The following is a 15,286-nucleotide window of genomic DNA, read 5'->3' as shown; positions in this document are numbered from 1 at the left end:
TTTTTTGGCTTTCTGATTTGGAATGGTAACTGGTTCTTGTGATAATTCTTCCCTTCTCACAGTCAGTACTCTAAATCAAACCATTTTTACATGGATGGATGACTTGTTGTTGAGTTTAACGACACATAGGCTGCTGGGGCCATATTGTGTCTTTCTAATGGTGAATATGAAACAATACCTATATTTTATGGTATATTCCTATCCGATTTAAGAAAGTAAATAGTTCCTTTTTATTAGGATCATCTCCCAGGATCTGCATTAAATTTACTGATGACTGTGTATTAGAAATTGACTTAAAGATGCCTAAGCGGATGGTTTGAAAGTGGGGACAGTCCACTAGCAAATGGCGAATGGTCAATTGAACTTGGCATGATGTGCATTGGGGAGCGCTGTCATTATTTAATAGATACAGGTGAGTGAGGTGTGTATGGCCAATCCTTAGCCTTCCTAAAATTGTTTCTTCTCGTCTATTTTTCCGGAAACTGGAGAGCCACAGCTTTGGTTCTGGTTTTATTTTGTATAGTTTGCTTCCTGGATAACCTCTCCAGATCAGTGACCATCTATTGTAACATGCTTTACAAATGATATGTTTGAAATCAGAATATGGAACTTGACAATTCTGTAAAATATTGGTATCTGGTTGTTTAGCTGCAAGATCTGCTCTTTCATTTCCTGCTATACCAGAATGCCCTGGTATCCACAGAATGTCACAGTTTGGTTTGACTCATTGCACACAAATAATTTGGAATGGATTTGTTTGATAACAGGGTGAGAGGAGGTGGTATTGCTATTTATGGCAGAGACAGCACTGAGCGAGTCAGTGTATATTAAGGCAGAAGAAATCAGAAGTTGAGTAATGTGATCTAGGGCCAAGTTAATAGCATAAGGCTCTGCAGTGAAGATACTGCATTCTACAGGTAATGAGATAGAAGTAGTGAATGAAGGGAAGATTGCCGCAGCGCCTACTTGGGTCTCAGTTTTTGATCCATCAGTATAGATCTTACAGGCCTGCGAATTAGAAGCAGAATGAGTTTCATGTAATTGTGCGATATTGAAGGGAGACAAGGTGTTCTTTCCCCACTGTTGGAAATAGTCATCATAAATTGCACGGATATTTGTCCACGGTGGATCAGGCGGTGTTGTGTCCTCATATATATTGCCGATTTCAATATTCCACGTTTGAGTTAGTTCTTTAAGTCTAAGTGCAGCAGGTTTGTTTTCATTTGGTTTGCTGTTGAAGAATGACTCCCATTCGGTATTGTACAGACATCTCCAATTCGGGTGAGAGGGAAGACTGCAGATTTTTGCGGCATACATCAAAAGCAATGTTTTCCTTCGAAGATGTAAGGGAGGTTCATGGGCTTCAACGTAAAGGCTCTCAACTGGGGAGGTTCTGAAAGCCCCTAGAGAAACTCTCAGAGCACTGTGCTGGATCGTGTTCAATCGCTCTAAAATAGTTTTCCTAGCAGAGTCATACACTGGGGAACCATAGCCTAAATGGGACCTGATGAGAGCTCGATAGAGATGAATCAGGGTATGTCGATCAGCGGCCCACGACATAGATGACACACACCGGAGGATGTTCAATTTCTTCAAGCAGTTGGTCCGAAGGTAGGTCACATGTGCTTGAAAGTTTAGTTTCCTATCTAGCACCAGGCCAAGAAAACGGACAGTGTGAGTAAGAGGTATTGACATGTTATTGATCTTTAGCTCAGGATCAGGATGAAGTGATCATAGTTTGCTGAAGTGAGTAGTGGTGGATTTCTGTTCAGCAAGACGATATCCATTGCATAAGGTCCAGGTTTCTATTTTCGATAGAGCAATTTGCAACTGTCTTTCGATAGTATTCATACTTTGTGATTGGCAGGATATAGTGAGGTCATCTGCATACATATAAATTTGAATGGTTTTTGGAAGATCTTCCAATATTTTGTTGACTCGAATCACAAATAGGGTAGCACTCAGTATTGAACCCTGCGGGACACCCTCTTCTTGAATGTGAGATGGTGACAGCACGTTTTGATATCGGACTTGAAAGGTGCGTAATTTTAAAAAGTTCTGGATGATTTGAGGAAGATAGCCTCTCAGCCCCAACTGATGCATATCTTTAATAATGTCATGACGCCAGGTAGTATCGAATGCTTTGTGAATATCTAGGTTGACCATCACTAGGTGCTGTTTCATGACGAAGGCATTTCATATGTTGCATTCAAGTTTTACAAGTAAATCTAGGGTGGATCTGTTTTTACGGAAGCCATATTGGTGATCAGAGAGAAGATTCTGGGAATCTAGAAACCAGGTGAGCCTCTTATGTACCATCCTTTCAAAGATTTTGCCTAAACAGCTTGTTAATGATATCAGTCTGTAGTTCTGGACCAGAGCGGGATCTTTGCCTGGTTTTGGTATAGCACAGATATAAGAATGCCGCCAGGACAGAGGATAAGTATTTTCTGAAAAGATACGGTTATAGAATAGTAATAATATGCCATGGTCAGATTCACATAGATGCTGCAACATACTGTAGTGAACACCGTCTGGTCCTGCTGCACCATTTGATTTGCTTAAGCATTCCTTCAGCTCGACTAAAGTAAAAGGCTGGTTATAAGGAAGTGAGAGTCTAGTTTGAAAATTCAATTTTTGACATTCTTCATTAGTTTTAATGCGTTGAAAGGATGTCACATAAGAGGATGAGGTGGAAGTGTTATAAAAAGGCTCTGATAGCGCATTTGCAATATCATTAGGGGAAGATAATTCCTGCCCATTCCATTGTATTATTGGTGATTGCAACGGTAGAAATTTCCCATTGAGTGCTCGTATTTTTTTCCAAATAATTCTAGTGTCAGTATTTTTGTTAATGGATGAGGCGAAGTTAATCCAGGATTCATGTTTTGCTTTTTTTCTAATTTGTCTCGCTTTAGCTCTGAGTTTTTTGTAAACAATTAGGTTGGCGGTAGTTGGGAATTTACGAAAGTGGTTCCAAGCTCGGTTTTTATCACGCTTTGCTATGGAGCATTCTTCATTCCACCACTGATTTTGGTGTACACTCTTGTGCAGGTTAGATTTTGGAATGGAAATTTCTGCTGCAGATAATATACAAAGGGTACTAGGAAAGTTTTGCAATATGACGCAACAATGAATGACAAGAAGCTGCTTGTTGCTGCATGTTGAGACATGTTCATACGTGCATAGTAGCCGCCACGCCAAGTTGATGGGCTCAGTTATTCATTAGTAGTGAGAGTGTAAAGTGCTTGCGATGGCATCGTGGTCACGAAATGAGATAAGGACAGTTTTGCGGTATAATTTCGTGCGTGGTTTAACCATAGACCAGTGCTTAGAAGAAATGACTCTTGCACTAGATGATGATTGTCCACATCGTACAACGATATTCAGGTGGTATAGAGAATTCCAAAGGGGAAATTTCACTCTGGAGGATTCGGAGAGGCCGGGAAGGCCACGAACGTCAGTTACGGAGGAAAACGTTACTGCTGTGAGGAAAATGCTTCACGAAAACAGGCAAGTGACCTACCAACAGATAGAGGATACTTTGGGCCTAAATGCACCAGCAATTCGTTCGATTCTGCAAGATCATTTGCATGTGAAGAAACTTTGTTCTCTCTGGGTGCCGCATCAACTGACTGAAGAGCAGATGACACGACGTGTGACTTGGTGCTGGGAGATGTTAAAAAAGTTTGATAAGGGACACTCACGGTATGTGAACAACATCGTGACAGGTGACGAGACTTGGCTGTACTATTACGATCTGCCGACCAAGGCTCAAAACAAAGTTTGGGTCTTTGATGATGACGACATACCCGTAATTGTCAGAAAATCCCGATCTGTAAAGAAGAAAATGATAGCTGTATTTTTCAAATCGAGTGGAATTGTGGAACGTGTCGTTTTGGACACGCAGAAGACAGTCACAGCTAAGTGGTATACTGAACAATGCCTGCCTAAAGTCATTGGATCTATGAAGAACCTGCGGCCAAAGTCAAGAATGGACACCTCGTACCTCCATCACGATAATGCTCAGCTCACCGCGCCAAAGCCTGCACCGAATATTTGACCACGACAGGACTGAAACTTCTCGAGCACCCTCCCTACAGTCCAGACCTTGCTCCCTAAGACTTTGCGCTGTTCCCGCATGCGAAAATGAAGCTAAAAGGGAGGCAGTTTTCCAGTGATGAGGACCTTCTACGGGCTTGGGACAACGAGTGTGCTTTACTCCCTAGTAAAACTTGGCAGAACTGGTTTAAAGATTGGTTTCGGAGGATGGAGAGGTGTATTGAATGTAGAGAAAATTACTTTGAAAAAATTAAATAAACAAAGCTGTATTGCAAAACTTTCCTAGTACCCGTTGTATGGCTTGTAATGTGGTCAGTTACATTATCAAGATTCTGTTGCTATACATATTGCTTTTCAAGTATAACACAACTGGAATAGGTTTTCCAGTCTGCTTTTTTGGAAGTTCCAAGAAGTACGGCCTTTAAGGTATGACATGACCTGTGTTTGAATTGAACTGATGATAGGGAAATGGTCACTGTGGAATGGATCATTTAGCACTAACCATTCCATGCTTGGAAAAAGAGATGCTGAACAGATGGATAGGTCTATGGCGGATGTAGTACCAGCAGGTAGTTGAACACGAGTTGGAGAGCCAGAATTTAAAAGAGTCAGGTTATGGTTATCCAGGAATGTTTCGATTAGTTTGCCTCTACCATCCATGGTGGTGGATCCCCGCAATGGATGGTGACCATTGAAATCACTAAGTAAACAGACGGGAGGTGGAAGTTGCGTAATAAGACTGTCCAGTTCAGTCTGGGAGCAAGGATAATTCAGTGATATATAGATGGATGCAAGTGATAACGATATTCCCATTGCTATCCGGACTGCTACAACTTCTAAGGAGGTGTTTAGTTGGAGATGTCTTGAGGGAATTGTCGATTTCACAAGTATAGCTACCCCACCATGTGCAGGAGAGTTAGAAACCTTGTCTCGCCTAAACATAGTATAATTTTTGATTTTGACGGAAGCGTGTGGAGATAAAAATGTTTCTTGTAAGCACGCACCTACTGCATTAGTTTGAGTTAGTAAATCACTGAGGTCGTCTATATTACTTCGTAATCCTCTACAGTTCCATTGTAGGAATTTATTCATTGGTTGGATTTGTTTGAGGAGGATTGATCTGACTGTTTTTTCTGAGAAGGTTTCTGTATGCTTGGTTTTGGTTTCTCATTTCTGGGAAAGATTGGGCGTCCTGTATCCATGATATCACTAGCATGTAACTCTAGTACTGTGTCGTCGTCCTCTGATTGAACATCAATTTCCATGTTGATATTTCGTGGCTTCACCCTTTTCTGATTTTCAATGGTAGTTGATTTTGTTGTTTCGAGCAAGGTTGAGACAGCATCAGTTGGGATGCTGATCGGCGTATTGCTGGTTTCGTTGACTGTAGGTTTCTTATTGCACGATAAAACAGTTTTCGCCCAGATGGCAAAGGAGATTCTCGGTTCTATGGACACATCTGTTTGAGTTGCAGCTGAGCGGTTGGTTCTGGTGACAGATGCGTATGATTGGCTAGGCATGGTTAGTAGAACTTGCTTTCTTGCTTCAGGATAAGTGACTTTATGTTCAACTTTATATTTCTGGATTTTTTTACCTGTTTTCCAAAGGTCACATATTTTAGAAAATGCATGGTGGTTTTCCTTACAGTTTGGACAAATAGGAGTGGAAGCTGTACAGTCTTCTTGAGAATGCTCCTTGGAACCACAAAGAGGACACAGCATCACCTCGGCATGCTGTTTGAGAATGACCGTACTTCTGACATTTAAAGCAGCGAATGGGGTTTGGGATGTAAGGACGAATCTTGCAATTTAGGTAACCTGCTTTGATGGAAGAGTCAGAGTACTGAAAGTTAAAATGAGGGACCTGGTTGGTAGTAGGTTGCCATCTTTTTTAGTCATGATTCTAGGTGCACGAGTCACTTTTTGTTCACTAAGCTCTTATATTATTTCTTGTTCAGAGACATTTAGTAAGTCCCATTCGCTGATGACGCCTTTAGAGGTGTTCAGGGTGTTGTGGCGTAACTGACACAGGAATGCTGTTAAAAGTTGTCAATTTTAACAATTTTTCTGAATGGCTTGGAAGCTTCAATTAGAAGGTCTCCAGATTGAAGGCGCTTCACCATTTTAGGAGATCCAACAACCGATTCTAAACATTTCTGTATTAGAAATGGCGATAACTTGCCTACAGGTTGTGTGGATAATGAGTGCATTATTAGAAATGCTGGCATATCTGCACTCTGTTTTTCAGTCCGCTGTCTCTTCGGACGATTCAAGTCATGCTCTGAATCAGAGTTGACAGGTCTGGAGCCCATAGGCTCTAGCGGTGGATATGCGTTACAATCCATTGTTGCTCCTTTCAGCCCTGGAAGAGGGAATTCCTTCTCCCAGGTTACCGACCCCACCACGTGGAGGCAGGAGCGGTGCCAACCAGTGACCAAGTGATCAGAAGAAGAGAGCAGTACGTTGCTAGCGATAGCAGTGATTGCAAGCGGGGTTAGCAGTAACGTTGCTAGCGGTGAAGCAGTGGCGTTGCTCAGCGAGGGAAGCAGTAACATTGCGAGCGGTCAGCAGTAATGTTGCGAGCAGTGGAGGGATTATTTAAGCACTAGTACTCGCCCTAGGAAAATCGCACTAGAAAAATCGCTTGGGAACTATCGCTTGGCACTCGGGGCCATGGATGACTTGTGGCACTAGAAAGGTGTGGTTAATTCTCTTTTTTACACAGCTAGGGAAAATAACCTTTCTTAGTTCATTGTATTTCTCATCTAGAAACTTATCTATCATGCTTTCCTTTTTCATTATGTACCACAAGGATCCACCTATACTCACTATTGTACTGCACTGTTATATTGGCATAGCTGAAAAGTGCAAGGCACAAAACATTTTTGATATGGGCCAAAGAAGCCTTGTGTTTTTTAATGATTCACATGATTTACAGTCACTTTTAATGAAAGTGATATACAGTCATACCTGATTTTGTCCAGAGATCTCATCCAAATAATAAACATGGAAAGTAGTACAATACATTTTTGATGTCACACTCACACAACCAGGAAATGTATAAAAAATAATGCTTCTATGGAATACATGAAAAAGGCTGACAATGCATAGTTTAATCAAAACATTTTTGGATGGACTCTATCTTGAAATTGTGGCACTGTATATAACCGGAATCACCTTTTATTTGTAGTCAGTCTGAATCAGTATAAGCTGAATAGAAGTGTTTATCACATTTTAAAATGAATGATTTCAATGAGCAGCAAATTTGCATCAAACTAGGGAAGACTGCAACAGAAACCTACTAAATGTCAAAGCCAGCTTCTGAATAAGATGTGTGTCATTCAATGTCAAAGTGGTTGGTAAAGCTTGAATAGGACCACTCATCTGTTGAATATGATCCTTGCTCTGGCCGAGATTCTACTTCAAAAACCAATGATTCAATTGCTTCAAATGTTCATGATCTGATCAGGAGAGTTCAATGTTTTTTTTTTCCTCACTATCTGCAAAGTTGCTAGTGTAACTGGTATTTCTTGGGAAACGAGTCAATTTTAAACAAGATGTGAGAATGTGACATGTTTCAGCCAAGTTTATGCCTAGCATGTCAGTATCTGCAGCTTCTGCCCCATTCTGTTTCTTCCATCATTATTAGTGGCATTTCATCAGAAGGAGCTATGATCATTCCTATGAAAGGGGGGGAGCTATGATCCAGAAACATAGGCCCAGTCCTCTCAATGGAAGATTATTATCTCCAAAGCTCAAAAAAAAAAAAAAAAAAAAAAAACATGACAATTTCAATCTAATGTGATGATCATGCTTATCATATATTTGGACTTGCAGGCATTGATTCATTTGAATTTGCCTCATACAGTGAACTATGAATACTACAAATCAGTTATATGGCAATTGCACAATGTTGTTTGAAGAAAATGGCTAGAGAACTGAGCTTCAAGTAACTGGCACTTGATCACAACAATGTCCCTGCATACTCTGTGCTTTCCATTCAAGAATTTCTCACGAAGCACACCATCACTGTGGTCTTCCCATCTGTCATATTCACTTCACCAAAATTAATCCCCTCCCCCATGCTTAAAGCCCTCTTTGAAAGATCACAGATTTGCAACAAATGAAATTATTCAGAATGTGACACAGGGACTATTAGCAATTCCAAAAGAGCCCCATCAGGAATGTGTCTAGAAGTTGCAGGTGCACCAGAATCTGTGTTTATGGTGTCAAGGAGACTATTTTAAGGAGATTCAATCAAATGGCTGGTAAACTTTGTTATTTACCAAATATTAGCTCACCTCCCAAACTTTCTGATCACACCACATAAACTGGCTACAGAATCAATCTTTACTTTGGCTAAAGCTGAACAAACTGTTATAGTGTTTCTAAATTTAAAACTAAATCATATTAAAAAAAAAGCTGCAATAATTACATAATTCTGTACTTGTTTTGTCCATGCGAAGGCACAATAAAACACAACATATCAAAAAAACATATCCACTGAACTACAGACCAAACTATAATGTAAATGTGACTCTGATAATGAGATATTCATAACCACACTTCCCTCTAATTTTTTCTCTCATTGAATAGAATGAGCATTCCTTTGCACACTTACCACATGCAGGTTGCCACAAAACTAATTAATGACTGTTATTATGTGATTATGAGTTTTACACATGAATTGGAAAATAAATGATTGAATTACAGATTTATGGATTAAATAGATTTTACAAATGTAAAATCAGTGCTTTGAAGCCTCAAACAACAAATTTTATAAACTATAGAGTGAACATTTGAAAATTAATCCTTGCATCACATAATAAATAGCAGTTATGTAAAAGCATTTGAGAGCCTAGTACTACCTATTCCATAACAAAAATTTAGACCCCGACAGGCAAGCTTGGATTTAAAATAAAATTATTGACCTATTAAGCACAAAATTACTGAAGTGTTTAAAAAAAAACTAAGTTTAGAATATACAAATGAATCTTTCCTTCTGTTTATAGATAAATAAACAGAAGGAAAGATCCTTATGTATATTCTAAATTTATTTAAAATTTAGAATTTTAAAATGTGAAATAAGTCTAATTTATTTCATGTTTTATTTTATACATGCACCTATGCATTTGGAAATAAATTATATACAGAAAATCACTACATATATATAAAAGAACATTTCCACCTGAGATTTTTTTTTATTCGCAAAATTAACAAAAGAGAATTTATTTTATTTGAAAATAAAAAATAAGTAAAAATTACTATTAGATAAATTGTAGAATTCTTAAATTAAAAGTTGAAATGATAAAGCTAGGAAAGTTAAACTGAGTTTAACTTTCCTAGCTTTATCATTTCAACTTTTAATTCATGACCACCAAGGATGAAGACGTGCACTTCTATTTCCTTGAGCATATTTTAAACTCCGTTTCCAAAATTTAAACGTATCCATATTAATTCCAATTTTTAAACTCAACTACCATTTTATCCTATCTCAACACGTCAATTACAGATTATATAAAAAGGTGAGTACTGCATATAAATTACAATACTACCTGAGGCAGATGATTCCCGATTTAGATGATTTTTTTAAAAATAAGATAAGACAATGCAACCTTTTATCAGTGGGGTCAGGAGGTAAATTTTCTCCGAAAAATAATTTCTTTGAATTGTTTGTGCTGCAGTTTTTTCAAGTTTCCTGCATATGATTTCTAACAGATATAAAGCACAATTTATATTCCAGTAATGGAAATATGCAAAACCTTCATAAGGAATCTGCAGATGGCTGGGTCCTGGATGCAGCATGTTCAGCTGCATTCTAGAATGTAGTGCACATACAAAAAAATTTAGTGCATGGCACTTCCAAAACCACTGCACAGGTGTGCAGCTTAGAAGGACGCCTGGCCCGAATTCTTATGCATGCATGGGGAATACCGCTGAATTTAGATCTAATCTGGGTTGTAAGCTATTTTGCAACAAGCTAAACCAATAGCATAATATTGCAAAATTGCATTATTATGTGTGCCATATTGGCATGATGCACTTGTAGCTGGGAATAAATAATACTGTATCAAGTATTTCACACTTGGAATACTGTTTAAGTATGGAGACAACACCTAAAAAAAGACATCAAGCTTCTTGAAAAGGTCCAAAGGTAGGCAACTCGTCTGGTGAGCTTGGCAAATGGGCATCCACATGAGGAAGGATTTTGAATATGGGGGCTAGAGAGAGATTGGAAACTAGGCACCTTGGAGAACACTTGACTGGGATTACATCTGACCGTGAGATGTGAAAATAAAATAAGGGTGAAATTTTCATTGTTATAAATGATTCCAGAACTAGGACCATAAATTCAACTTATGGAGGAACAGATTTAAACTGAATTGTAGGAAGGTTTCTTTTCGCCAGTGAGTTATTAATTATTGAAATAAATTATCTTCATGAGTGATTGAGGGAAATTCAAAGATCAGCTGGATAAACACCTACAAGAGAAGGGAGTCAAATAGGTACTTTGTTTTACAATTTATTTATTATTTTTTAATTCATTTTTTTTTTTTTTTTTGACTGGTGCAGCAAAAGCCTAGGACATGATTTTTCAAATATGTCCAAAAAGTTTTGTTTACAGAAATCCGGGATCAAGATGATGCTGATCATGTTTTTCAACAAATAGGGTGTGATTCATGAGGAATTTGTGCCTGAAGGGGCGAGAGAGTCAATGCTGAGTTCTACAGACAGGTGCTTCAAAGACCGTTGAAGTGCATTTCCCAGGTGAGGTCACAATTTCGAGAGAAAGGTGCCTGGTTCCTGTTGCATGACAATGCCCTTGGCCATTTTGCACTTGTGAAGTGCATTACCGATGAACCATGGTACTGTTCAGATCGACTATCCAATCCTGCTCTCTTGATCTAGCACCAGCAGACTTCCCTCTTTCCCAAGGTGAAAACTGCTCTCAAAGGAAACAGATTTCAAGATGTTGAGGAGAAAGAAAAATGTAACCAACAAACTGAACATCATTTCTTTGAATGCCTTTGCTGAATCTTTTCAGAAACTTTTCTGAATGGTGTAATAAGTGCATTTAATCAGGTAGCGATTAATTAATCTGAATAAAAAATAAAACCACATTTGAGTTCCTTCACATTATGTTCTTCTGTACAAGTTAGTGTAATTACATCATTTCTGCATGCAGTCAACTACTAGGTAGTTAATTTTTAACTACTTAGTAGTTAGTTCCTGCAGAAATGATGTAATTACACCAACTTGTAAGTTAACTTCTTTCACAACCTGAGCCTATGCCCTAAATTTGTATTGTAATTTAAATTACTTTATACCATCAGGCATCTCATTTTGTGGAGTTATACTTCACAACTGGGTTGTTATCATTGCAACACCAGGGTACCTGTTCATCCACCAATGAGGAGGCAATAAGCTCCGAAACTGTGCCGTATGGGTGGTGGTATCCGCCGAGAATAAGTAACAAGTCTTCTCCTATGGTGAAGTGTTACTTATTCGAGGTAGTGCAATATCACGGTAACTCTTTGCGAAGGTATTCACAATATAAGATATACTTAAATGATGCCAATTATAACTACTTAGTAGTAGGCTGAGTGCAGAAATGATGCAATTACACTAAATTGTATGTAAGTCAACTTCTTTTGCAACCTGAGGCTATATAGCCCTAAATTTGCATTAATTTAAACAATGTTCTTCTTATTGTATCAGTTTGGGAACATTATTGCCACATCTTGTATTAAAATGTTAATTATATTCACTGCAGTGTGCAATATGTTTAATACATACAAATAATTATTCATACTATTCATAATAATTATTAATGGAGCATATGCACATATTCTCCAGTGGCAATTTCCATGCATGTGTGTGCAAGTGCACATAAGTGTGTGATCTGCTTATTCATAAATAGCAAAGTTAGAAGCCTAAGGGGAAAGGAGTGAATTCAGCAAATGATTGAATGCCAAACTCAAAGGATGAGGAACATTTTTCTGGAAGTGAAATAAGAATAAATAACAAAAAACAACAAACACTAAAGTTTAGGTTAATTATGGTGATTAAATAACTAAGCAATTTTTGGATTTAATTCCTTCTAAAATGTACATTCTAATGTGGAGAATACCCATGATAACAATATAAACTGGCTTACTGAAATAAATGTAGAATGTTAAAATGACTAACAAATAGGAAAAAAGGAACAATATTACACTTACCACCTGATTTAATGTATCTTCAAGTTCAGATTCTTCGGGATTTTTTGAACTAAAATTTAAAGGCATAAAGTCACAAACTAAAATTTTCAACTTGAATTAAAATCACAATGCACAGTAAGTATAATTCTATTAACTAATAAATAGAATCAGTGAAACTAACATACAGCATTAGAATTATTAAGTAATTTAGTTATGACAATGATGTCATATTGTGGAGGCACTTATCATATTCTTCAGTATAAGTTTCTCTAATATTTTGCCACATCAAATAAAAAACACCACTTCAGTGGTGGAGAGGTACACGACTATGTATTTAAAGCATATTCCTTTATCCATAGGGCAAAGGTAAAGAAAGAGAAAGCCAACACAAGGACGAGAAACGCTGGATAACTTACGCAGAAAATCAGTTTTCCAATACGGTACTAGCACTGCTCGCTCGGTAAACAGATGGTAAGTGTTATCGGTCTGGAACAAAGTCGAGAACGATATACTGACTGACAGGTAGGTGTGGCAAAAGATGTGCTGATTGGTGCATGAACATAACAGACGATGATATCAGTTTAGTATCACTCAGAAGCACTAATAGTAACTTGCCCTAATGAACGCTTTCCATAGTGGTTAAAAAAGGTCAGGTTACCTTCACTTGAATCCCATGGGAGCTAGAAATCCTCCCGAATGGAGGGGGTAACCTAACCTTTTTTTCTTTAGAAAAAGTCATATTTAGAAATACATTCATAAAAAAAAAAAATTATGACTGTATTTTTATTTTCTTGTTCAGTAATATGTCCTAATGGTGAAAAAAGGTCAGGTTACCTTCACTCGAATCCCATGGGAGCTTGGACCCCTCCTGAAATGGAGGAGTAACCTAACCTTTTTTCTTTAGAATCATGGTTGGACTAGCGCATAAATTGTTTATTAACAAAATATTAATTTTTTATTACTTTACTTTTATTTTTAAAGATACTCGTGCGGATACACACGTATCGTAAAGTCAATCAACACCTCAATAGATATTCACTATATATACAGTGGATTCCGGTTATTTAAGGCAAATCTTAAAAAACAGAACCCAATCCAGAAAATAGCCAGAGTTTATTTCGCTTAATTGGGGCAGAAGACCACAGCACAGGATGGTTTTTTTTTTTTTTTAGGAGCATTAGCAACTAAGGCCATATTGCTCCGGGATATGCGGTGGTCATTCCTTGACCTTTCCGCATCCTCCGTATTTGGTGGTGACGGGCTCGAACCCCGGTCTAATCAAGAAGCGTGTGCTACGCACTGCTGCTCCTTCCCACCTGGCTACGGAGGCGCCTACAGCACAGGAGATTACCCTATGATTGTCTCCGACTGTACCACGTGGTTTGGTCGGATTTCTGGAGGTCAACAACTATAAAACAATAAAAACAATTAGCTTGTTAGTTTGTTATTTGGTTTTTAGGAACATTAGCAACTAAGGCCATATTGCTCCGGGGATATGCGGTGGTCATTCCCTGACCTTTCCGCATCCTCTGTATTTGGTGGTCACAGGCTCGAACCCTGGTCTAATCAAGAAGCGTGTGCTACGCACTGCTCCTCCTGCCCACCTTGCTACGGAGGCGCCTAAAAAAAAAAAAAAAAAAGACAATTAGCAGTCACCTGTTTATTGGGCTTTTCTGTTTGTGCAATATATCATAAATGGATAGTAAACTAGATATTATTAAATTTGCAATAATACCGACGGCTGGAATTAGTGGGTTATTACGGTGAAATGTGTTTACACTTCCATAAAATCGTCAATCATATAAAAAATTAATTTTCAGAATATCTCTTCATTCCTATTTTTAAAGCTTCGTAACTTACTCCATTCTCACTTGCGAGTATTGTGTTACTTGTAATTTGTGTGTGCTGTGTTCTTTGTTATTGATTGCTTATCTTTTTACTGTTTTAAATTTTAACCCCCACCCACAAATGTCAGTGAACAGAAATATCAACTAGCTAGTATGTACATATTACAGTATGTATTAATCATTCCGATTATCACGTATATTCTTCCGATTTTCATGTATCATTTAATTTTTTAATTGGTAAGGTAATAAAGTGTAAATTTGTGCTTAATATATATCTTTACTTTTATAGCCTGCAGATAATATTCCTCCTATTTTCACTAATTAGAATCGCTGTTTAATAGAATTAAAATTCAATTCACAAACGGGATCACAATGACCGGTGCTTACTACACATCGTATAGTGAACGATACTTTACTATGGTGACTCCATCGTAACATGATTTGATTGTACAGTGAACCAATTGTAAAGCGGGGGTCCATTATATTTTTAACTTTTTTTAAGTGAAATTTCGAATAATCGGGGCAGCCACTTAATCGGGTCAAAATGCACTAGTACCAAATAACCGGAATCGACACACACTTTCTTTTCCTATTATTTCCTAACCTAACAGTAGGTTAACCTACCATTTAAGGTCAGATAACGAAATATAACGAAAAATAAAGAAACCTTTTCCTTTTTGTGTAACCAAACTTAAATCAACAATATAGTAAAAACACTCATGAACTGCAAAAATCTGCTTTTAATAATGAGAAAAAAACATAATGAAGTACATAAAAACAAACAGAATGAAACTTTTATTTAGTTTTCATCAACCAATGTTTTATTTTCCTTACAAATTTCTTCCATCTTTAAAAGATTCATCACTACTATTATCTGTTTACCATTCATCACAAAACTATTATGCACCGTTCTTTACTCATAAATACACATTATAATGCTAACCAATGACTACACAGTAGCTTGTCATCTGTCACACCCACCACCAGTCATTTCATCGTTTGCCACGCCTACCTCAATCAATATATCTTTCTCGATTTCGGCTCCAGACCAATAACACCTACCGTCTGTTTACCGAGGGAGCAGCGCTAGAGTCCGGTGTGGGGAATCTAATTTTCTGCAAAGACCGGAACACCACTAATGAGATATATCCCAAAATACACAAGATGCAAGTGGTAT

General features: G+C 37.8%; 1 protein-coding gene across 4 annotated transcripts in view; it reads right to left on the bottom strand.

Annotated features, from left to right (window-relative positions):
* The window catches only part of Cul1 (cullin 1), a 440,744-nt gene that overhangs the window by 155,696 nt on the left and 269,762 nt on the right, over positions 1–15,286 (bottom strand). For all 4 annotated transcript variants that reach the window (XM_090389115.1, XM_090389118.1, XM_090389116.1 and 1 more), the window contains one exon: positions 12,284–12,332. In XM_090389115.1, coding sequence (XP_090245241.1) covers positions 12,284–12,332 — 49 coding nt within the window. The remainder of the gene's footprint in view (positions 1–12,283; positions 12,333–15,286) is intronic.

The sequence above is a fragment of the Mastigoproctus giganteus genome, chromosome 14, assembly GCF_048544385.1.
Source record: "Mastigoproctus giganteus isolate SK-2022 chromosome 14, ASM4854438v1, whole genome shotgun sequence".
Taxonomy (NCBI): Eukaryota; Metazoa; Arthropoda; class Arachnida; order Uropygi; family Thelyphonidae; genus Mastigoproctus; species Mastigoproctus giganteus.
Note: the sequence above shows the minus strand (reverse complement) of the source record. Positions and strands in the feature narration are given on the sequence as shown.